The following is a 25,171-nucleotide window of genomic DNA, read 5'->3' on the forward strand; positions in this document are numbered from 1 at the left end:
ATGAAGCAAATAAGATATTACACATGCACATTTATATCTGAAAGAATGGATGAGTAATAATGACTCGTTACAAACTATTGCTAAAGCGTATGGGATTAGTGCCAGAGAACAAACAACTCATAAGGTCTTAGGTCTGAACTGGGACAAAGAAAAGGATACCTTGACATTACATCCGACTGAGATAAGTAAGTCCAGCCAGACTAAGAGAGAAGTGTTGAGAACTGTTGCACGGATTTACGATCCATTAGGAGTGCTTGTACCCATTACTATTAGGGCAAGGATATACCTGCAGAATTTGCGGAAGCAACAACTAGATTGGGATGAACAACTCCCAGACCCGTTACAGAAGCAATGGGTTGAGTTATCCGAAGACTTAGAAAAATGTCTTGATATTTTCTTTCCTAGGAATACTAGCCTAGGAAAGGGGGATTCCTTACTCATATTCTGCGATGCCAGTGAGTCAGCATATGGTTGTGTAGCTTATAGAGTAAAGAACGAAAACTCTCATTTAGTGATAGCAAAGGCAAGAGTAGTGCCTATTAAAGAATTAACTGTTCTGAAACTTGAATTGATGGCATTGTTGCTAGCAGCAAGAATGGCCAAATTTATTAAAGAATCCTTTGAGAAGGATGAGTTTGTGGAACTGTTCGTTTGGTCGGACAGTAAAGTCGCCCTAAGTTGGCTAGTATCGAAGAGTGTTCTCCCTGTGTTTGTGAAGAATAGAGTACAGGAAATAAACTCTTTAATTCCAGAGGCGGTCTTGTCCTATGTGCCTACAGATGATAATCCCAGTGACTGGTTGACACGTGGGAAAAGCACAGAAATGATCTTGGATAGTTCTTTCTGGTGGGAGGGACCCCCCTTGGTTAAAAAATTCCTCTTGGCCATCAGATAGGTCATGGGTTGGTGGATCACTTGTGCAGGGTAGGGAAGAGAACATTTTGGTCAATACTGTAGGGGACAAGGTGAATGGTAACACTCACTTGCTGAATTGGGAGAGATTCAGCAAGGTTAAAAAGGTCTATAGGACCACAGTGTGGATCCTATGATTTTCGAATAATTGTAGGAGTTCAATCAGTATGAAGAGGCATGGTGAATTGACCTTGGAAGAACTCCAAGAGACAAAGAATAAGACCTTTGCCATCATACAGAGAGAATATTTCCAAGAGGAATACAAGAGTTTGATGAAGGGGGTAAGAAACCAACCAAAACTGGCTCTTGTACATCAGTTGAATCTTTACCTGGACAGTGGGGCCAGTTGAATCTTTACCTGGACAATGGGGTAATAAGGTGTAAGGGTAGATAGAACACGCACAGTTACCAAATCTGTTAAGTTTCCCATACTATTGCTGAAGAGTTGCTATGTTACTCGGGTAATTATTAAAGAACATCATGATGCTGATGCTCATATGGGTGTAAATGCCACTGTGGCGAGTGTCAGACAGGAGTTCTGGATCCCACAGATAAGGCAACTAACTTAGAGTATAATACACCATTGTGTTATTTGTAGGAGAACGCAGGGGAGGCCGTATAAGCCCAATATAGTTCCTCCATTACCTGAGTTCAGGGTGCAATGTAAGCAACTGTTCAATACCACAGGCGTGGACTACACCGGCGCATTATGGACTTAAGAAAAAAGGACAAAGCCCTGAGAAGGCTTAAATCATCCTATTTACGTGCCTGGTAACCAAAGGCATACATGTGTAGCTAGTTGATAACCAGTCCTGTGACTCGTTCCTCATGAGTTTTAGAAAATTTTGTAGCAGAAGAGGTTTCCCAGCACTCATGTTGAGTGACAACGCCACCACGTTTGTAGCGGCATCAGAATACCTCAAGACCATGTTGGAGAATCCCAGGGTAAAAGAATATCTGTTAGATATAAAGTGTAACTGGAAGTTCATTCCAGCGAGAGCACCGTGGTTTGGTGCTATATGGGAAAGGCTGTTAGGACTTCTGAAGTCATGCCTAAAAAAGATCGTAGGCCAAGCCTTGCTCAGTTTTGAGGAACTGACCTGTGTGCTGGTGGAGCTGGAAGGAATTATCAATGACAGGTCATTAAGTTACATGTCCGGGGATTTGAATCAGCTGGAAATTTTAACCCCTAACCATTTGATCCTTGGATGAAAGCTCAAGTCCTTCTCAAGAGAAATAGTAAATTGGGAAGAGATCTCTGGTGACCTGACCTATGGACGGAGAGAGTTCACCGAGAAAAGACTCCTATATATATCCAAGTTGTGTGACAACTTGTGGAAGAGATGGGAGAGGGAATATTTAACAACGCTAAGAGAGACCTGTTGAGTAGGAATGGTACATGGCTGTTGGCCCAGGATAGGGGAAGTTGTCCTCATCCATGACGAGAGGCCAAGGAGCAGGTGGAAGTTGGGCCAAGTGATCGAGTTACACATGGGGAGAGACAAGGTCCCAAGAGTGGCTACTCTAAGAACGTCACTTAGCCAGCTTATGAGACCTGTAATTAAGTTATACCCCCTAGAACTGTGGCAGGAGATATGGGAAACTAAGCCTCCAACAGATGACATTCAGTCAAGCACCCGCCCGAGCAGGACGACTGCTCAAACAGCTGCAGAGGCCAGAAAGGCATTGATAAGAACAGGACTATTGTAAATAATGTAGGCATAAGTTTTCTTGCGGGGGAGTATGTCAAAACTTCGACAAGAGAGATTGCACTTTTCTGCAAGTTGTGGTATAGTTTTATTTATTCTCTTTAAATTTACGTAAAGTGGAAACGAGTATTATGTAGAAGAAGGATATTGTGTTTCGTTGTTCATATTTAGTAGTAAAAAATGTTGTCTTAGTTGTTTCGTGTGTTTGGTTGCAAGTATACTTGTAGTATTGCTTAACTACCGGATTGGTTGTTGCACGGTAGTTAGTGGAAGGCTTGGTTTCAGTCAAAGACGGCCGTGAAGGCAGTCACTTCATAGCTGTAACATAGTGTGGATGCAGCTAGTGGGTGACTCAAGAATGCAGCCATAATTGTTGGTGTCTACGAATCCATTTAAGTATTCCTATTCATTTTAAAGCATGTTTAGGGAAACTTTCTTTAGAAGATATGCATATCGAAATGTAAGGAGAATTTCTTGAGGTGTACTTTAGATGAGGGTAGTGAAATAGAGACTGTGCTTATGCCAGTCTAACTGAACATCAAGCTAGGAACAATTGAATACGCCAATAGTAAGTTCATATTGTTAGTTTAGTTACTATACACAACGCAATGTATTAATATGATCACAATTTAAACTAACGTAAGAGTGAAGTAACCTGGGTGTCGTAGCATAAGACTTAGACTATGATTTGGGGTCGGTACGTCTCAGATCATTTAGGCTATACGACAACACTGACGATATGAGATGCGGAATAAACCCATTACTTATAGCTAGCTCATTTCATGCCCAACATATTGCCCAGATACTTCAAGTCTCCTTAAAATGAAGGAATAAAATAGCAGTCAGCAGGTGTTACTATGCAAGTTTAGGCAAATGAATGGGTCTCATGCCTTTAACATTAACTCTGTGATATCTGATGATAAGTTGAGAGGAACAGCAGGGCTGGAAACAGGAAATATCCTTAAAATGAATGGTTTTGTAGGGAAAAATTTCTTCATAAAAAAAGCATTTGATTCATAATAAACCTGTCACTTGAGATAAGCTTGACTCTTATTCTAGGTGGGAAGGATGAAGCTCATGTGCACCCGAGTGGCTGATGGAGATTGCAAGCATTTGAACTTGTTTTTAAAGACATGACATTGCATTCTGAGACAGAAACTCTGATAAGCAAAAATAATTCTCAAGAGGTTTTGTACAGGATTCCTAACACACTAGGCTTTTTGGAAGTTGATGCTACTGCCATTGCCTACTCTTGCTGACTCCTGACCATCATCTTCTCCTAGGTCAACATCATAAAATTATAAATATGTTGCATGTAGTAAAAGTAAAGCTTTTCCATGAAAAGACCTTTTGGGAAGGGTTGGCCAATTTTCATTGGCCTATTTACGTGCATACTAGGTTTTAACAAGGTTTCCCCTTAATTTTGCCCCTTGCACTTATTTTAGCAAATCACATAATGGTTTTCCCAACCACGATTTCATACTCATGTGATGGGATTGCTGCAAGTTGAGTAGTATCCTCTTCATATATAGTGACCATATAATATGAATAGTAATTGACCCAGAACCTCACCATGAAGAACAGTAAAGTTGGCATTGGTGTAGTCAGTATAGAGTCCGTCAGTAACCACTTGTTGTCATCTGTGAGTTAAAAATTCAGAAATAAAATTAAGAAATACTCCCGCAAGTCCCATGTGCCCCAAGTTCAAAAAAAGGGCCTAGAGATAAACACTGTCAAAAGCAGGTTCTAAGGTCAAGACCAGTCAGAAACGAAATGACTAGAATCTAGGGATGTACAACACTGGATATTGAAAGAAGTGCATGACAAGCATAGAGGTTTTTGTGAAAACCAGATTACAAACTAGGGAAAGGGTGATTACTCTCATTGAAGACATTAAGATGTTTTGCTTAAAGGCATTTGGAAACTTTTGATATGAGCGTTATATAAATAGGGAGGTAATTGACTGGCAAAAGCTACCACTCCCACCCTTAATGAATGGAGTGGCAGTACCAGTTCTCCAACTATTGCAAAATGAACCTCTGTTTGCAAACTTTAAAAAAAATGACAGACAATTAAGGAGCTGAGTTATCAGCAGTTTTCACAGAGAAAAAATACTATTTTGGGTCTACTTCTCCCTAAGAATCAAGGTCAAGATTCTTAATTGCCCAAAGTGAATTTGGAAGAAGGTACAATACTAGTTCAATGGGCTGAGGTCAGTGATGGGTTGTGTATCCCCAGAGCCTTGGGGATTACTAACAGATAATTGTAAAAGCCCAAGAATTTGTCTGTTACCTTATAAACCACTTAACTTCCATCAGTAGTCTCACCTTAGAGTCCAAGGCCAAGAAACTCTTAAATCCCTGAATGTAAGACTCAGAAAATATAGATTAGTGGGTAAAAGGGGGAGGATTACCCTGTCTTTTGCACACCAAGTAGCCTGTAACTTCCTTTCGAGGTTTTTCATCCCCTAAGTTTCTCTAATATGACTAAGGCTTCCAAAAGAGGAGCCCACACCAGGGATTAAGGAGGCAGTGGGTGACCAAACTAATTTCTTAAATAGCATCATCCAGCATCATCCTTGACCCAAGCAGCACAACCAGAGAATGGAGCATGAAGTAAGTCAGAAGTACTGACAACTAGACTTGCACAGATTGAGGCAAGGGAGTGCCCAATGACAAGTGAATGGCTGGCAACCAGTTTGTGACTGACAGCAGGTATGAGGTAAGGTGCCTGTTGTCTTGGGTCAGGGGAGCTGTTAATAGCAGCTGGTACAAATCCAAACTGAGCAGCCAAGAATTGGTTTTTAAAGGAAGATAGAAGGAATCTCTAGAAGAAACAGGAGGGCAGGAGTGCTGTCCAACACCAAGAACATCTGATTGCATCTTGATAAGGGATGTTGAGCTGCTTGATTGTACACTAGACAAAAGATGAGGGTCCCTTGCACAAGTTTACATAAAAATATTACGAAGGCACATTAAAAAAAATAAATGCACTAACACAGATCATAAAACTGTTAACACATGAAATATACAGAATGTGAGTAAAAATACTGAAAGATAACCAACATGGACAAAGCAGAAAAACTTGAGCATTGAAAAAGAGAAACTGCTGTGTTTTCAGACTCCAAGGAGCACCACTAAGAGACATCAGTTCATGAACAAAAAAGCCAAGAAAAAAATAACAAACGCCCAAAGAACAGTAAGGATGTGGCGGAATTCAAAACACAAAAACAACACACAACACAGATACATAGAACACTCACCCTGATCCTCGGTTGCTGGGAGATGGATTAAGGCCGCCGTAACAACCACAACCGCAAACAACCACAAACACAACAAGGAAATACAAAAAAAGGAAACAGAACACACACACAATAAAACAGCACACCAACAAGAAAAACCAACAACTCCCGGAAAAGCATACAAAAACTGTCCAACACGAAAACCACTGACCGGCACTAGCTCTGACTAAAGACTCTCCCAAAACTGAAATCTCCTTCACATTTTCACAGACAGACAGCGCCATAAACAAATTTCAACTAACGACCCTTATCCCTCCTCCAACAACCGAAACACTCACTAACGACAATTACACTCTCTCTCTCTCTCTCTCTCTCTCTCTCTCTCTCTCTCTCTCTCTCTTGTCTCTCTTCTCTCAAAAAACGTTGGGAAATGCTAAATAAAAAGTCATTCATCCCAGTATAATTCTCCCCCTTTTAGCATTTCCCAACCAACACTTTTCACACTGCATTCAAATTGCCTTACCTGGGAACACCCACGGATGCTCACTAGCAGGTCAAGGGAGAACGTTCGAGTTTCACGGGTTCATTCTCTCAGACTGAGCTCTCTCTTCCAGGAACATTCAGATTTACATTTTCTCCTCCATTCTCTCTCAGATTCACGCTATCTTCTTCACTATTACCACTCTCAATTTCATCCACAATCTCATCTATACCCTCTAACCTTTCCCAAATACCTCCCCAATTCTTCAAGGAACCCATCCCATTCCTCAATGACCTTTCCAATTCTTGCAACGATTCATTCATGCTTTCAATCACTGTATATTACTGTTACGCTCTTTACTCTTAAACTTTCGCCACCTCCAACCGTTCACTCACCCCCACACATTCAGTCAGCTCAGTTATATCAAACCCGTATGCTATTTCGGATTCATACCATCCCATTCATCCGTATTACAAGCTTTATCACTCATTTTCACTTTGGCACTCACACCCTATCACACAACTTATGATCATTCCGTTCACTCACGTTCTTCCCTTTGTTACGTTTTTACCATACTCTATCAAAACAAATTGCTGATCCTCCATACACAAGCTCTCATGCATACTTGGTTCACCCACATTGATTTCAACCATTTATACACCCCATTCTCTCTCACATATTACGGTACATCCTTCCATCTACGCAATTGGTTATGATGCGCTCAATTTCTCTCACACTACCATCTACACATACTTCCCCTACAACATAACTAAGCCCACTGGGACCAACTTCCAACACTTCATACGGACCCTCAAATTTTTCACGCACTTTATTTACATTCAACCGCCCTTTCGATTACTTCTTTCAACACTTTCTAAATTCACCTTGTAACTTTCAAACCTCTCATTCGCCTTCTTCCATACCTCCTATCATTCTCAGATATACCCAATCTCCTAGCTCTCACTATCTTTTCAAAATTTAACACATATTTACAAGACATACAATACCAAGATGCACGGTGGCATTGTATACCCAGTTGCCCAACATTTACATCCCAATCATTATCACATTCACTCATCATAAAAAAACATCTCCGTCAACGTTCTCACCGTTCGTTCCTCCAATCCATTCGCACTGGGCATATATGGAGTAGAGTACACATGCTCTATGCCCCAATCACACAACATTTGCTCAAACTCCCATCCAACAAATTCAGGCCCATTGTCACTCAACATTCAGCAACAAGAACACACACACACAAGGCAATATCACAACCCACCATTCTCAGCTACAGTCTCACTCTTTTTGTTCCGAAAAAGGCTACTGGCATATGCAAACTTACTCAAATGCTCTACCATTACAACCATTCCCACATGTCCTCTAGCAGTCACAGGCAACGACACACAATCAATCACAACCATCTCAAATAACTCTTTCATCTGCAATCAACACAGGTGGATTCTCATGCACACTTTGATACTTACCCTTCTGACAGTCCGCACTCTCACTACATCCACACAAATTTTATTCAATCCAGGCACATACAATCTCTCTCTCATACATTCCCATAATTTATTTTTCCCCAGATGCCCAAACCTATCATGCAGTAATAAACACATACCCACATCTGCATCTTCTGAAAACACTGGCACATACACTTCCCCATCCCACATTCCTTCCTGATGCAAAAATAAACTATACCTTTACATACAACAAATCTCTCAGCACTTCCTCTACACTTCTAACACAGACGGCCAACTTCCTACTCTTACACCCTCTAACACACACTCTCTTAACATACTTATTCTCATGCACTGATTTTGCATCTGCTTAATTTCCTCTTCACTCAACAAATCATTTTCATCCTTGGAATATCTACCATACCTACAAAACTAGTTTTAGACACATCCCCTCCTTTCTTCAACTATTTCCCTGCCCCCTTTCCTAAAATTCCCTCCACATCCACACTTATATCATGCATTCTCAAAAACTCAACATCCCAATAAAATATCATATTTATCATTCTCTCTCAATCACACAAAAATAATTTTCATCCATCATTACACCCCAATTTCTGACCGTTCACACACTCTTCCAACCACTGCTACCCCTAAATTTCCAATCCTCTTACTTCCCCCTGACAATTCCTAATTTCACACGTATTCCTCAATTTCTCACATCCATTCTTAAATATGACATTCATACTACACCCGGTATCTACTAACGCAATCAATCTTACTCCCTTACAACACACTTGCACACTCATGCACTCGTCAGTCTTTCCAGCAAAGCCCCCTCATACAACAACCCCTCACGTCATGCATCACACGCACCGCTTGCATCCTAGAGGATCCACCCATTTGAACCCCCTTCACACTCAGTTTCCCGAATTCGCTGTCACAGTCACCCTCTTTCGTCTACATACACTTGATACATGCCCTTCCATTCCACATTCGACACGCTTCGCTCTCGGTTCTGAACACATTCTCGCATAATGCCCATTCTTACCACAGTTGCCACATATTACATTCACTGGGTACCCTACAACCATTAGCAATATGACCCACCTGTCCGCACCTGTAGCATTTAACCCCCCTATCTTTCGTACACTCACTTACCAAATGTCCCGATTGCCCACACCCAAAACACGCTCCTAAAGCCCACCTACACTCATTCTTTGTATGTCCTTCCTTTCCACATCTAAAACACTTCGCTCGACTTCCACTCACCGACCTTCCCCTTTGTACACTACTATCCCTAACCCGTCCAACCCGTTGTTCCCTTACAAACCCACTATTCATCCTCACTGGCACATCCACATTACTTGCTCTTACACTCCTATCTATTACACTATCTGCCATTCTCATTGGGCGCCTCAACACTGCATCCCTAAAGCTTCCAAACTCTGGCACTCTCTCATCTACCCCAGCCCTTACACTCACACCTCTGCTCTCTTTTATAACCCTGTCAAGCTCATAATCTTCTACAATTTCCAAAATTTCTCCCCAAGTCAACCTTTCACTCGTCCATCTTTTCTTCTCCTTCCGCTTCAAGTTCACAAATTCTCTCACTCCATCTGGCACTGTCTCTAACAACTTTCGTACTAACTCCTTACATTCATCTATCCCAGCATCCCCAAACTTCTTCCTCGCCAACGTCTCCAGCCTACAAGCATACAGTGACAAGGTTTCCCCAGCTTTCATTCTTGCCTTATCAAGTCCATTCTTCCTCTTATACTTAACACTCGCTTTCATACGCCTCGCTTGCTCAACTAGTCTAGCTTTCACCTTGTCATACTCAACATCTCCCACACTCATAATAACCCTATACATATCAAGCAAAAACCCAGTCAAATATTCTCCTAATTCTCATGCCCACACTCTCTTACTCTCCCATACTTATCCTGACAAAACCTTTCATACTCCCTAAAGAAATCATGCACATCCCTACTTCCATACTCACTATACCTTTCACACCGGGGTACCTCCCTCACATACATAGCCTTTCTCACTTATTTCTCACTTTCACTCTCACTTTCGCTACTTTCACTCTGTCCTTTCATACCCTCTTCCGAATACAAAGAGTCCACTTCTGCACTTACATTCATCTTACTCATTACACTCTTCTTCCCCTTCTTTTATCCACTTTTATCCATTCACCTCCATCCACCTCACTATCACTACTATCTTTACCCTCTCCTTCTTTCCTGCCTTTCCCACTTCCTTACCCTTCTTACCAGTTTCCTTTCCTTTTCCCTTCTTCCCTTTTTCTTCCCTGACTTATCCTTACTTTCCCTCTGTTCCTTCCCTTGCTTTTCATTCCCCTTTTCTTTACCCTGCCTTTCATTCTCTCGTTTCTCACTCCCTATTCCCACATCACTTTCATCACTCACGCCCCACTCACTTCTTCCTCCTTTTCTTTCTCTCTTGCCCTTCACACGTTCCAGAGGACCTGCCTCCAACAGCCCCTTCTCCAAAAACACCCTTGAACATACCTTTCACCATTTCTTCCACACCTTTCATCATTCCCTCCAACTTTTTATCCATTCTCTCTTCTGACTCTTTCATCTCCCCTTTCATTTCCTCTTTTGCTCCTTTTACCAATGATCTCAGTTCCCATCTCTTCCAACTGAAGCCTTAATTACTCATTCTCACTCTTTAACCATGCATTCTCCTCTCTCAACCTCACCAGTTCCTCTTCCATCCTTTCCTCCAGTCACACTACCCACCACCAATCTTAATTGCAACTGCAACACCAGTTGCCCCACGCTGGGCGCCAAATATAATGTGGCAGAATTCAAAACACAAAAACAACACACAACACAGATACATAGAACACTCACCCTGATCCTCGGTTGCTGGGAGATGGATTAAGGCCGCCGTAACAACCACAACCACAAACACAACAAGGAAATACAAAAAAAGGAAACAGAACACACACAATAAAACAGCACACCAACAAGAAAAACCAACAATCCCGGAAAAGCATACAAAAACTGTCCAACACGAAAACCACTGACCGGCACTAGCTCTGACTAAAGACTCTCCCAAAACCGAAATCTCCTTCACATTTTCACAGACAGACAGTGCCATAAACAAACTTCAACTAACGACCCTTATCCCTCCTCCAACAACTGAAACACTAACGACAATTACACACACACACACACACACACACACACACACACACACACACACACACACACACACACACTCTCTCTCTCTCTCTCTCTCTCTCTCTCTCTCTCTCTCTCTCTCTCTCTCTCTCTCTCTCTCTCTCTCAAAACGTTGGGAAATGCTAAATAAAAATTCATTCATCCCTCTATAAGGAATTGCACTTTGATGAAAGTAGGAAGCATAATTACAGAAATACCTCACTGGCAAGGGCAATAAATATCCAAAGCAACAAAAAATTATGTAGAGTTGCACAAAGAGAATTCCATTGCAAAGTAAAAATCTGGAAAGAGAAGGCAGAAAATTACTGAATGCAGTGGGTGAAAATTTTATTGAAAACAAAATATGGGACGTGGCAGTCAGGAAATTCAGATAACTGTGATCTCTTGAAGTACAAGCCAGTTGGTAGAAGCCTCAAGAAGTGAGAGAGCTAGCTAAATGGACTTGAGGGATGAGATGTAAATGGGCCAATCTACCTGCAGCATCTTTTCATTTTTATAATCAGTAAATAACAGTATCATACTTCCTCCAGAACTAGAAATACCTCTTTCTTGGACTACCTATGTAGTTAAAACTGGTATCTGTTTGTCAAAAAAATATGCATACATTCTTGAACATCATAAACAACACACAATAGAACATGGATGATGGAATGTTCTACAGTATGCAGTTTATACTGAAGATTCCAAATCTCTAATATTAAAGTGTAGGGGGTGCTGATATTTCACTAATTCACAAATCAGTGCTGACTCCACTAAGCTGATAATTAATGAAGTCTGTGAGGGACAGAAGGTTAAGATGTACCTGTAAGTAGTAGTATGTACGTGTTTACAGTATTATGGACTTATTGGAATAGGATTTTTGGGTCGTGTTGAGTATTTTCACATATAAAAGGTGGGAATGTATTAGCAGCATACTTATTAATTTGTAACTTACCTTAGTATTTCTGCACTGTATGGTGTAATTTATTCAAGGTAATGGTTTTTTGCATAAGGTTAGATGTTAAGTGTTTTTAATGTACTGCATTGTGGTTGATTGTTGTGTAAATTATTATAAGGAAAATATTCATTGTTTTTGTATAAATAATTTGTAATTTTATTTGTCCACAGTACTATTTCCCCGGCACACCTGTAAAGCTGCAAGAGATAACACAATCAATTTAATCCACATCTTTAGGTATGTTGAAATTTATGCAGTGTACTTTTAGCACAATTTATGTAAATGTCTGAATTTTTACCACCCAAACACAAATTGTCCTGTTGTACATATGCTTGTATCTGCTTGCTTTTAGAAATAAGAACATGCTTGTAATTAGGTATAACACAGAACTCTATTAAAAGAGAGGATAGGGATTACCATCAAAGGTAAAAAAGCTAACAGTAAGAATTGTCATTGATTCATCAAAGAAGGTAATGTAAAGAACTGTGACCCAATGAAAAGACCAGGACTTTTGCCGACAAAATAACTAAACAAGTATTTAATGCATGACAAATTACTAAAGTGAAAATCAAGGGGAAATGCCTCCACTCAAATTAGGAATGAAATCCATAACACCCCCGACTCTGGAAAGCTAGCAACCCTCAACACAACAAAGAAAACGAGTTGGAAAAAATTGAACAGAATGATAAAATATTAAAAAAAAAAGTGTTGCATGATAGAGCCTTACTACCAAAGACAAAAGTAATCTAATACTGATATGCCAGACCTATTTGCAGAATCAAAAGTCAAGAAAAGGTCTTGAGAGAACATCATTTCCAATCATATGAATACTACAAGTTTATGTAAAATGGAAAAGAGCTAATAACGTAAACCATAAGTGCAGCTAATAACGTAAACCATAAATGCCTAAGTGAAGAACAAACTTTCAAACTCAGTTTGACAAGCCTGAAGGAAAGGAATGCAATAGGGAATTATTCCTACACGAATACAAACCATTGGTCTTTACACAGGAATTACCCTCAGGACAAGCTGGAGCAAGCTATTCTACACAACAAGGTTGTTCAGTAGTTGAACTACCGGTGGGAGGGTTGAGGGGAACCCCTCACTTCCTTTTGCTGAGTTGCACAACCACTTGCCTTATAACTTTTGTCCAGAGCGGACGCATTCCTCGCCTTCCTCTGCCTGAATGTTTGCCGGCTGTTCTGCACTTCATCCTGGCTTTTTCTTGCTTTGATGTGCCTTGTGTGGTATTGATATATCTGTGCTTATTTTCTAGCCTTTTTCTTTTGAAATACATAAACCCAAGAATCTTTCAAGCCTAAACCCCTCCTTTGCCCTGGTGTGGGGAAGCGGCAGTTTAACTCATTCCTTTCATTCATCAGCGTACTGGTAACCACATTTTATGTACTCTGTTCATTCAGTACATGATTGTTTCCATAGTTTTTGTCCTTACTAGATCTGCAATGTTCATTGTCTTTGATATTTTGAGGAGCTGTGGGATTTATTTGAATTACATTTGGACTTGTAACATGACAAATTTTGGCAGTAATTTGTTTTTTCCTAACATACAAACCTGAGGAATTACATACACTGCCCACCTCAGCCACCCCCCATTTTGATACCTGGGCTATTAGGCAAGTGGTTGCGCAACTCAGCGAAAGGAGGTGGTGAGGGTACCCCTTGCCCCTCCCATCAGTAGTTCAACTGCTGAACTACTTTGTTGTGTGGAATAACCTGCTTCAGCTTGTGCTGAAGGTAATTACTATGTAAATGCCTCAGGTTTGTATGTTGGGAAAAAAAAATTACTGCCAAAATTTCTCATGTTACAAATCCAAATGCAATTCATATAAATCCCACAGTTCCTCAAAATATTAAAGACGATGAACACTTCAGATCTAGTAAGGACAAAAACTATGGAAACAATCATGTACTGAATGAACAGAGTACATAAAATGTGGTTACCAGTTTCATTAACCATGGAACTTTGTATAAAGGATAAATCTGAAAGTCGCAAACCAGAATGCTGAACTTCTTTATACTTGAAACAACAATATGAATAGTCAAATTGAAACAAAATAATTTTGAGTTATCTTTTTAAAAATTCCATGGGCGTTACTCACAAACTCAACCTAACCAGTTGTCTTTGGCTGTTGTCATCGAGTTTTATAATCCACAGGCTGGGAGTTTTGACAAGTTGGAGAAAAAAGAAAAAAAATGTACATTTAATGTCTGATGTATAGTTTAGAAAATATGTCAGTATATTCTGGGCTTGTGTTTGCTAAGAGAAAGTGGCCCTGGCTTAGAGTATGGGTTGCCATTTTCTGGCCAATCAAAGAAAGGTCCTATTTCCTCTAGAGGTAGTATTTCAATGGGTGGTTTGTGCTTTGGTCAACCTACTACTTTCATTGTTATCTACTAAAAGAAAAGCACATATAGAGTTGTGTTTTTATTGTATTTTAATACTATATTAGTGTTTCTTGTGTTAGATTATTAGTAGAGAACTTATATGCTTTGTTTTATCCTGGATGTTATTAAATGATTTGTAGTAAATTTTATTGTTGAAAGATATCAGACTGATAATTTATACAATGAAGTTATGCATTTAAGACAATTTTCCTTTGAAATATAACAACTTAATTCATTTTAGGATAAGTAACATTTCTCTAAGTGAGACTCATGTAGAGAATATTTTGTGACAGCTGTTGGCCCTTGGTTCTTCAAGTCAAAAATTTCTTTTCTCCATTGCAGAGATTATCTTCACTATCACATCAAGTGCTCAAAGGCATATATTCATACACGGATGAGAGCAAAAACAAGTGATTTCCTGAAGGTCCTCAACAGGGCACGACCAGAACCCAATAAAGCTCAGGCAGATAAGAAAACAGCAACGTAAGTTTTTTTTGTACCTTTCAAAAGTTTTAAAACAATACTTTTGCTTAAGATACAGGAAACATGAAAAATTATTTAATAAAGGTCTAATGCTGGATCTGGATGTCACATTTATTTTTTGTTTTGCAGGAGATGGTTACATGATTAATTCTGTAACTGTGAAGTATGGTAAGTACTTGTTAATGGAGAGTGAAATCAGACCTTCAGGAGAGTAAGGTAGATTACTCTTTTATTTCAAACAACCGTTTATCCTTACCCAAGAAAATATCCTCCTGTTCATACTTTGAAGTTTTGAAGTTTCGGTTCATTCCCATCCCTGTCTTCTGGTGAATTTCAATTTTATTTGTTTTTAGATTTTAAAAAGGTACAAACTTCTTTGCAGCTTTATAAAATTCTGATAGTTAACACTGGCAGTAGATTTAGTAAACTTTTTTTATTATTATTAATTTTTTTTATTAATTAACTCTGATAGGGCTGGCCCAAAGGAGTAGTAGTGTAACTATTTTAGCCATGAAATAAATTTTATGCCAGTTTAGCAGTGCAAAACAACTCAAAACATCTGTTGTTTCTGTTATAACAATTTATGTTTATAAATGCCTAAATGATTTTGTACATGACTACGTAGTAAGGGCAACGAACACGTTCGTGGCTTCAGTTAGTATTGGTCTACATTCCTGATGGCATTTTTTTTTTAAAGCAAGGATTGCAAAAGAGAATATATAAAATGATTGTACTTGGATTGGTTTGATTAGAGGAAGACTTAATATTGCAGAAAGATGGTCAAGGTCTGGACTGTTTTTATTTTCCAGTCTGTTTTGTTTATGAGTTGGAAAACTCAGGTTCCCTCCCCAAGACTCTTTCCTGCAACATTTTCTTAATGTCAAAGGCAGCCTCTTTTAGTTGCACTTTTATAGGTGTTCCAGGCCAGTAGCAACAAGGCCCCTTGGAAAACCAGACTCCTCTTGGTTAAGCTATGCTTACCTTGTCTCCAGTTGTATGGTCCTTCAGTACAGAAATTCCCACAGAGGGAAACTTTAAATAACCCTAATTTTAAGATTGACTCCTAAGGAAAGGTTATGCATCCACCAAGAGTAAGCAGATAAATGAACTTGAGAAGCTCGAGTAATGCTTGAGGAAGTTTAAGCTGTTTCCCCCATATGGTGTGGTTGATGAGCAAGCTGGTTGAGACAGTATTGCTTAGGAAGACAGTGGCAGTGCAGTTCCTTTCTTAATAGAGGGAGAAGACTGTGGCTTCCTGTGCCATAAAACTCTGCACTCCCAGATAGCCTGGCTGCCAAAATCTCATATTTAGTGCTTTTAAGTAAAATCATCCCTTTACTCTGTTGCCAATCCTTTTTCATCACATGTGACAATTGTCCCATTCTTTGAGATCTTGATTCTCTTTTCAAACTGCTGTACACCAATTCTTTCCACAAACATGGTCTTCAGGGCATCCAAGTAGACGGGACAGCAGTCTTCATGCCCGGGAGCTTACAGTGGATGCATGCCTCAGGAATCATGAGAGCACAAAGTTTGTGACCCAAAGGACTCTTATAAAGAAATATATGAATATTGCAGTATGCACAGGTGATCCAGTTGGAATGCAGTCCTTATCATTACAACTTATTAGCTGTATTTGTTCATTTATTAGACCCAGGTTAACTCCCAAAAACCGTCTTGGCAGGTTTCCCATTTTACCAGCTGACCGAGTTGCTAATCTGAAATGGTTGAGAGGTGCTTGAAAACCCTGGACAGTATTTTGTTGTCTGATTTCAACTGGCCAGCTGGTGTCAGGTGACTCATTTTTTAAAATCCTTTGACTAATTTAGCTGTACTTTCCAATTTCTTCCAAGTCTGAGGCAGAATGCTGAAACTATTAATAGTGTGCTAAGATGTGCACTTGATGACTTGACAAAGGTATATTTTAGTATTTCAAAGTAACTGGAAGACTAACACGTGATCGAAGCACCCAGTTATACTTCTTTGAAGAAAATATCTTTAATTCAAACAAGTCTCCAAGTAACTTGTTTTATTTGAGAATCTGGGATTTGGTGTATAACAACATATATATGCCTAGTTTTCAGCCGAGTCTTACTCAGTTTAGCAGTTGAGGCCTCTTATTGCAGCAAAAAGATAATATATTATTGTTTGTTAACACTATTAGGTATTTTGCCCACTAAGTTGCATTAGCAGAACCATTTCAAACCACAATCACTTTTATCTTGGATAAAACTGGGTAAACAGGAAGGGGTAAGAAATGCCCTAAACAACTGAATTGCAGTATTATTTTTATTGGTCAGAAAATATATAAAATATAATAAAGGAATATATCTGTGACAGAAAAAGCTGTATAAAATTTATTTTCAACATTTAGTACCAAGAACATAAACTAAAAATTCTCTGCAAACCTAGCAAAATCCATGAAAAATGTACATTATTGTATGATCATATTTTTTGCAGAGTCCTATAAAATAAAATGCTACACATTCTACATATGTATGAAAAATCGTTTATTAATGCCTACCAAGTCAAGAGTAATGCAAAATAATCATGTAAATAAAGTAATTTGTGATTTCAGCTTTTAACTTGTAATCAATCATGATGACAAGTTGCATGGGTAACATACGATCACTCTTTATCATAAATTTTATTTCATGTAACGTATGAGTAACTTGTGAACAATTAAATTTTCAAAACCATTTTCTTGGTAATGTTAATAATAAATCTTCTTTCTATCATGTTTCATCACACTTTTATATGTTATCATTTACATCTTTAGTTAGCTTTCAACTTAATGCAGAAGGGACTTGTAAGTTGCATTCCTATAGGAGAAGTTTTACTCTACTTAACTTTTCCAAGATAAATTTGTACATTATAATTTAGTACGTAATAATCATTTCAGAGAAAATGATGTTTCCAATCAGAATTATTTTTATTTGATATGTTGGTACAGTAGCTGAATTGGCCTGACTTCTGGTGCTTTTAGTTTACTCTCTATTTATTGAATTTTACACCAGTTTTTCCAAAAATAAATATTTCGAAAATGTGCACCCTAATCAAAATTTATTAGAAACATCTGATGGGAGTTTTTTAGCAGAACTGTACAAAGAATACCGTAAAAAAAAAGACAGACTAATTGCATTGTACGTCTTCAAAATTACAGATTTGGTATTTATATCCAAGATTCCCCATTTACATGGTACTGAATGATGTAAAATGAGTTCCCTTCACTCACCTCTGTCTCATGCACTATGATCTAAATCCCATCCAATGTAGACTTACAGTATGTCCCCTTTCCATGATTTTCTGGACAAAGCTTACTGTGTTTGTCATGCTACTTGCATGTCGTGTTTGTCATGCTACTTACATGTCTGCTAATGTTTTGACGAACATTTCTTCAGCTCTCCTTATATATCCAAACCATATGTTATCGAGGTCTTGCTCTATTTTCCATCCACTGGTCGTGACATCTCTGCAACTTTAATTAGGTCTTCCCATTGTATTACAGCCTTGAATCTTAACACAATAACATCTTGGCCTAACAGATATTTTGTGGATTTGGCTATTTTATAAGTAAACAACGGCTGTTCTGGTTTTCTAATTAGTAACAAAGTCTGTTAAGGAACAATGACCAAAGATTATAGCATGCACTTGAATACTTACAGATATCTAACTGGTAACAACAATTCCATGTAATAAACTGCCATGAACACTTAACATTCACCTTAGATTTATCCAAAAATATATCACATCTAGTATAACATATCAAGAAGAAATCATATTAATGTAGCTGGTAAGTAGAGGTCTATTAAGTTTAGGTATTTTTTAATTTCTGTATTCACTATTTTCAAAATCCGTTTTCTTTTGTTGCTTCATATAACAGTAGAGGTTTTATACACATCTCTTTAAATTTTATGTTTACTAATGGAATACTTTTATTTACAAGTAGCCAAGCACTTTCCTTTTCATCAAGTCTGTTGGTGCTATTTTTATCATCCACTTGCCGTTTACATTTAAGTCACTATAGGCTATGCCTTGCATCATTGATTTTCAATATATTTTTCAAATATCTTCAGTATAAATCCTAGTAGAAACCATGAAGTAAATTTTATTAACCAGTGCTTTTACATCACAAGATCTCCATTCAGATCGATGAATAGCTGAAAAGCTTTGTAGTTTGTTGTCTTCATTCTCATTAGTTATTCGGTGTAAAATGAAAAAGGTTTGTGATTATGTCCAAAATTTACAATCCTATAATTTTTAATGAAGTGTGTTCCTTGTGTATGATTTTTACGCATCTCTGGTCCTCACACACAATTCTAGACTGTGTATGATATGATTAGAGATTTTCCCAAAAGGATGAGGTCTCACCCATTACTAATCAGTTTTCCTAGATTAAGGTACTATTCAATACTAATTTTCTATAAGATTTGTATTTAAGGAACACTTTACTCTTAATACTGTTGAGCCAGTTCTCTGGATTTACAGTGTATAATAGTGGTCTGGTTAAAAGATATATATTTTGCTGTAATAAATATCTGTATTATTTCTTCACATAAAAGGTAATTATCCTCCCACTGTACATCCATTGAACTTTCACTTACCATTTCATATGTACCCTAGTCAGCTGTTCAGTCTACATTCACTGTATTGTTATAGTGAACAGTGTAATGGAATGTTCACACAGCCTTTCACAGGTTAACATGACTATTTGATTATCAAAACAGTGCGTGTTCATTTCGCCTTTGATTGTTGCATAGAATTGTCATAAATACAGATTCAAATATTAGTTACATTTCTCTGTATTCTTTTATGCATTCCTTCAAGGGAAATTTCCATTTTTCATGTAAATTTTTGCCTAATTTCATAACACTTTCCTTTTTTTGGTTAATTCTTTTTCTTTTAACAGGGGCCGTTCATTCATGCGCTCCAACTGATGCTGGGTAATAATGTGGTGTTTTAGAGTCAATAGGATATACGTCTCCATCTTTGCTGTGATTGGTCACTGGAAGATTCCAGGGGGTTGGGTTTGTAGCAGTGGTTTAGTGCAAGAGACTCTCTTCTTGCTGTGTGTCATCCCCCCTGAATTTCTTGATTATTTTTATAAAGGACCAGTGATATTGGTGCTGCACTCTAATCTCTACTGTAGACCATATAATGGTGTGCTTGCGCTGCTGCCTTCCCAGGGTAGGGAAACGATGATGATAATGACGAAGGGTAGTCCAGAGTTATTGTTATTGTATGCGGTGATCACTTTATACCCTTTGGTTTGTTTGTTTGAAACGCTGCACTTAATTCTCTGCACAAAAGTGAAACCGAGATTCAGGAGAAAAAAATTTTCTTTTGTAAATCTTGTCATACTTCTATTTTTACTTGATTATGTAAGACTGAATGCTTAGACATAAAAGAGTAGCATCCCACTGAAGGGTTACAGGTATTTATTATTATCATTATTATTGTTATATATATATATTTAAATTATTTTTTCTTGTTAGGTCAGGATTTTGCTTACCATTATTTTCAGAAATATTCTTTACAGATGTGTGCATTGTTAAGGAAGGTGTCATGCCTGATGAAAAGTTTAGTCTACTATTACCAAGTCTGCATACTTTCAGTCTTAAGTAAACAAGATAGCTTTTAAGGTTGGGGTGAATCACTGCATTTCCCACAAATTATTTTATTTGTAATTTATCTTCCTCTTTGCTTTCTTTCATGACCTTTGTATATTCTTTAAGAAGAAGCCATTATTGCGAAATAGCATTGATGATGAAGCATATTTTGTGGTAAGGTATTGAATTTGTTTTGTGTCAGCCCCAGAAAAATGTGCACTCAGGCAGGACACTGAGTTTCTTATGTTTCATTTAAAATTATCTTAAGTTTGTAATTCAGGTGAATTTGGTTTTGGAAAAAATAAGTTTTCATTGATTACCAATTTTTTTATTTTTGTGTTTGGCTTTTAAATTGAACAAGTCTTTGATAAAGTAGGTTTTTGTTGATATTAGTATTTTATTAAAGAACTGATGTGGTTTTGAAATAGATTTTTGATAGCATTGAAGGTTCCCTCTCCATATTTTTAGCTCCACACTACAATACAATAAGAATGTCTGTTCAAAGTGAAACTTTTACCCACAGCATATGGAGATGTGTTTCCTTCTGCTATTCCTCGCCATTGTTGATGGGATGGTGTTACGCTCTTTGCCCATCCTATTGCAGAGCTTATATTTTTGGAGGCAATGGTCCAATAGAGGGATTTCATATATCATCTGGGCTTCTTGTTTCATCGCTATGCAGAATGTCTGTAACTTTCGATTAATGCAGTTCTCTAATAGGATATTCCTCTTGTTTTCCCCTAAAATGGTTAGAATTACCCCAGCCATATTTTCTGTTATCATGCATATTGCTATACTTACTTAATTAGAAAAGAATAAAAAAAGGTAAAACTTCTTGTGAGTATGTTGTGTTTGTGACAGTACTTGCAGGTTACATCAGATAGTAATCTCACAGTATTATTGTACATGACCATTATGGCTGGCTTCGTTGTCAATGAATAACTATTTTTTTGGTAATCACTTCATGTTTCTAACTCTTCTTCTATGACCTTGAGAAATTATTCCATTGCTCATTAGATTTCTATTTGTCTTGAAAGTGATTTGAGAAAAAAGTTTAACAGTAATATATCATGTATGTAGAAATTTTGTAAATATATGACGATTACGAGGGTAAACGAAATACTGTAATGGTAGAGTTGCCGTTAATATAGTTAATTGGAGAGATGCCTTTCTCATACATTTGTTAAGATAATTTTGGAATGTGAATATTGTATAATGTATTGGAAAAATTTAAATGCATGCCTTATCCTGGTCATTTCATATTAAGATTACAATATTGTGAAAATGGAATATGAACTTTGCTGTATATCATAAATTAAAGAACTTGTGTTATTGGCCTGATTGGTGGAATAATTATTAGGTCTTATCATAGCCATGAATTGTTTCGTGCCATTTTTATCTTTATCCATTGTTGAAAGTGTAATGACGTAGATATTGGTGAAAATTACCTTGGAATGTAGTGTTTGTTGAGATCTAAATTGTTGTTTCAATCATGCTCACTTAACAAAATTGTTTTTTTCATGTCACCAGAAAACAGTAGCCAAAGGTAGTTGTAGCTTTATGCAGTCATTTAGATGACATGCATTGCTCATTTTTCCCCCTTTTTTTTTCTCAGCCAAGTTTTTCTTTCTTCCTCAGCCAATTATGAATGCACGTTAGGATTCCTCTGAATGGTATTAAAAAGCTGCTGAAATTTGTAAAGTAGCTTAGTCCATTGATGGGGACATGAGAAAACGCTGTATGAAAGTATAACTATAGAGAACATTGCTATGACAATGATATTGCTTTAATATTTTATATGTGTCATTTGTTTATTTGTTATCAGTGATGAAGAAGGCATTTCCATTATGCTAAGAATTTTTGTGATTTATGATGTTGAAAACTGACTTTTTTTGGATGTTACTGGTGATTTTTTCAAGGGTATGCAAATAACACCTATTTACAGGAGGGCCAAATAAATTTTGTTCAATAGTAAAATAGTTTTATTTTCAGAACTATGAATTATTGAAAAGAAAGGATTTGCATTGATAGTTGAGCGAGGAAAGCCTTAGGATGTAGGTCAGGTATGAATGCATGAAGTGCTTTCAGAATGATGGAATTTTTTAATGGTAACAAGCAAATGACTGAATGCATAATTCATGTTGATGATTCTTGGTTAAGGGGGTTACTGGCTGCAGTGTGTTTTGTATAGTACACTGTAGTCAGCACTATAGTCTTTGCTACATCCTTTTAGCCTTTCCACATTACTCTGAGGTCTCCTAATAATTTAAAATTAAGACATTTGTCCTTGGCTGATGGCAAAATTTAAATAATAATGAGTAAAATTAATTTACCTATATTTCTATCCATGCAGCTATAAAGTGTATAAATATAGACATTTTTGCAAAATAAAATTGTTGGCAAAATGTAAATGTTAATAATAGAGTAAAATAAACTTACCTATATTTCTATCCATGCAGCTATAAAGTGTACAAATATAGACATTTTTGCAAAATAAACTTCTGTTCCTATAAGCAGCCATCATCAGCCCAATCACTGTAACCAACAATGAAACCTCAGTTAGAAAGTACATTGCTTGATCTCAAAATAGAAAAGGCAATTGTGGTACACCACCTGCTAAACCAAACATTAAGGATACCAGAATAACTTGCCAATAGCAAGTTAAGTATTACACTGCTGTCATGTCAACTGAAGCAAAAAATTTTAAGCAAGAGATTTTTTCTCAAAGAGCAAGTTTGGCCCAAAGCATGTATGCATTCACCACCACTTCTCTTCTCTTCTGATTAGGAAAAATCGAAAACAAGAGACTTATCTACTTCTGCTCAGCCTCTTGAGGTAAAGTGTTCCTTTGTTCGATGACTGCAATCTTGATTATGGGGCCAAGTCTTCTACTTCAAAACTAACACTCTGCTCTCATCCTATTACAAGTGGCATCACTCATCTTCCCCTTCTAGAGGTATTAAACCTCATGGCACCTCTGTACTGTAAACAGGACTTTGGAGAGCTATGAGGCAGAGAAGACAGCATTTTGATGATTTGTAGGACATCCAAATTTTGTCTGTTGATGACAAAGTCATTCTTCCCCAAGTGTTTAAGACTGGGTCTCAAGAAGAATTTAATCTAGAGAGACATCTTCCAAATTAGTCACAGCTGCTGCTCGCGGGTTACTAAATGAAGTGGGAGAGCCTCTTGAAGGCTTAAGCTTCTGGCAGCTGCATCAAGAAATGCTATGCTTAAGATGGAAGTCAGAGGCTCTTAAGGTTAGATAAGAGACTTCTACAAATGGGTCACTTGTTTATCTCACGCCAGGAAGCCTCGTTCAGAACGAGGCATCAGCCTCCAAGACGCCTCCCTTTCTCTGCCAAGGCAGTCTGTTGTTCTGTTTTCTGCAGAGGCTGAAATGAAATATGATCCTTAGAAAGTTTTTAGTTCTTCTTAACTGGCAATAATGAGTCTTGGGGAAAACCAATCAAATCTTGGAAAGACCCTCCAACTTGGATGAACTTGCAAAGGCCAGAAAACAGCCTGTCTTGGTCAAGTATCCATTTTAAACAAAACTATGGTCCTTTTTGGCAAGCTCTTTACAGTAGTTGGGAGGAGGAATGCCAGTTTTAGGTGACTATCAAATACTGGTTTCTCCAACTTTCGACACCCTAAAAACAGCCAGCATTATGTATCCAAACCTCTTCCCAGTCCATCTTGTCAAAGCACACTCAGAAGAGGCTTGATGCCACTACAACCAGAGCTGCTGTGAGATCACTGGGTAGCACCACTCTAATGGTGGGAGAGATATCATGTACCACTCCTTATGTTCCAGGAAGGCGGCCTCCCAAATCTAGACATAGCCAGATGTACCTGGACTCCTTTCAGATTTGACACTCCAAGAAATCTACCCAGAAACCCTTTTAGTAATAAAGAGCTGATGAGGATTCTCCCTACCTATAACTTCAGTCACTTCCAGTTGGGGCTTGTTTCCAGAAATTGTGCTTACATTGGCAGGAGACTGAAGTAAATCCACAAGTAATGACGACCCTCCAGTAGGTTACCAACTTTCATTTCTAAAGAAAATTAAAGCCCCATTTACCTCTGCCATTAGTTTTCCTGTCATACAAGGGAAGAGACAAGTTCTTTACACTGGATATTGAGGTAAGGTTGATGATGGTAGGGAATTTACGAAGAGTTGATAGTAGTTACAAGGGTTCTATAATTGTCTTTTTGCAGTTCCCAAGCTCTTAAGGGCGAGCCATTTCATTGGCCTAAGTCCTCTAAATAGTTACCTTTTTCTAACTCCCTTCCAGATGGAAATTAGCTTTAGAAGGGTTACCTCAAAGATGCCTATTTTCTGGTTCCAGTGCACTGTTTGAGGAAAATGGCTCATTTTAGTGGGAGGGCAAAGCGTGTCAATTCAAAGTCCTGATGGCGTCACAGGGTTTCACTGAAGTACTAGACCAGTTATAACTTGGGTTTACAAGTAGGGTATCAGGTTGATGACAAACTCAGATGACCAGATAGCAATTGCCTCTTCAGCAGCAGAGCCTCTGAAGCACTTGTAGAATCTCATCAAATTCTGCCAGTGCTGGCCCTAATTAACAACTGGGAGAATTATTTCAAGTTATAATGTAGTGTACTTCCTCTAAAGACAGTTTCATAAAAGAAATGACTACACAAGCTTTCAATAAAAAAAAACCCTAGAGAGAAACAGATACTTCCATGACATC

At 38.0% G+C, this 25,171-nt stretch overlaps 1 protein-coding gene and 1 long non-coding RNA gene across 5 annotated transcripts in view; one reads left to right on the top strand and one right to left on the bottom strand.

Moving 5' to 3' along the window:
• Arpc2 (Actin-related protein 2/3 complex, subunit 2) overlaps nucleotides 1-22,430 on the top strand; it is a 66,432-nt gene extending 44,002 nt beyond the window's left edge. For 3 of the 4 annotated variants that reach the window (XM_067120981.1, XM_067120978.1, XM_067120980.1), the window contains exons 6-8: nucleotides 12,126-12,192; nucleotides 14,704-14,844; nucleotides 19,754-22,430. In XM_067120981.1, coding sequence (XP_066977082.1) covers nucleotides 12,126-12,192; nucleotides 14,704-14,844; nucleotides 19,754-19,781 — 236 coding nt within the window. In that variant the 3' untranslated portion in view covers nucleotides 19,782-22,430. Of the gene's footprint in view, nucleotides 1-12,125; nucleotides 12,193-14,703; nucleotides 14,845-14,973; nucleotides 15,013-19,753 lie in introns of all 4 variants that reach the window. The other variant, XM_067120979.1, reaches the window with a different exon arrangement.
• LOC136848609 (uncharacterized) overlaps nucleotides 21,846-25,171 on the bottom strand; it is a 41,669-nt gene continuing 38,343 nt past the window's right edge. Inside the window, exon 2 of the long non-coding RNA XR_010856062.1 lies at nucleotides 21,846-22,988. This is a non-coding gene — a long non-coding RNA (uncharacterized lncRNA). The remainder of the gene's footprint in view (nucleotides 22,989-25,171) is intronic.

The sequence above is a fragment of the Macrobrachium rosenbergii genome, chromosome 19 (genome assembly GCF_040412425.1).
Source record: "Macrobrachium rosenbergii isolate ZJJX-2024 chromosome 19, ASM4041242v1, whole genome shotgun sequence".
Taxonomy (NCBI): Eukaryota; Metazoa; Arthropoda; class Malacostraca; order Decapoda; family Palaemonidae; genus Macrobrachium; species Macrobrachium rosenbergii.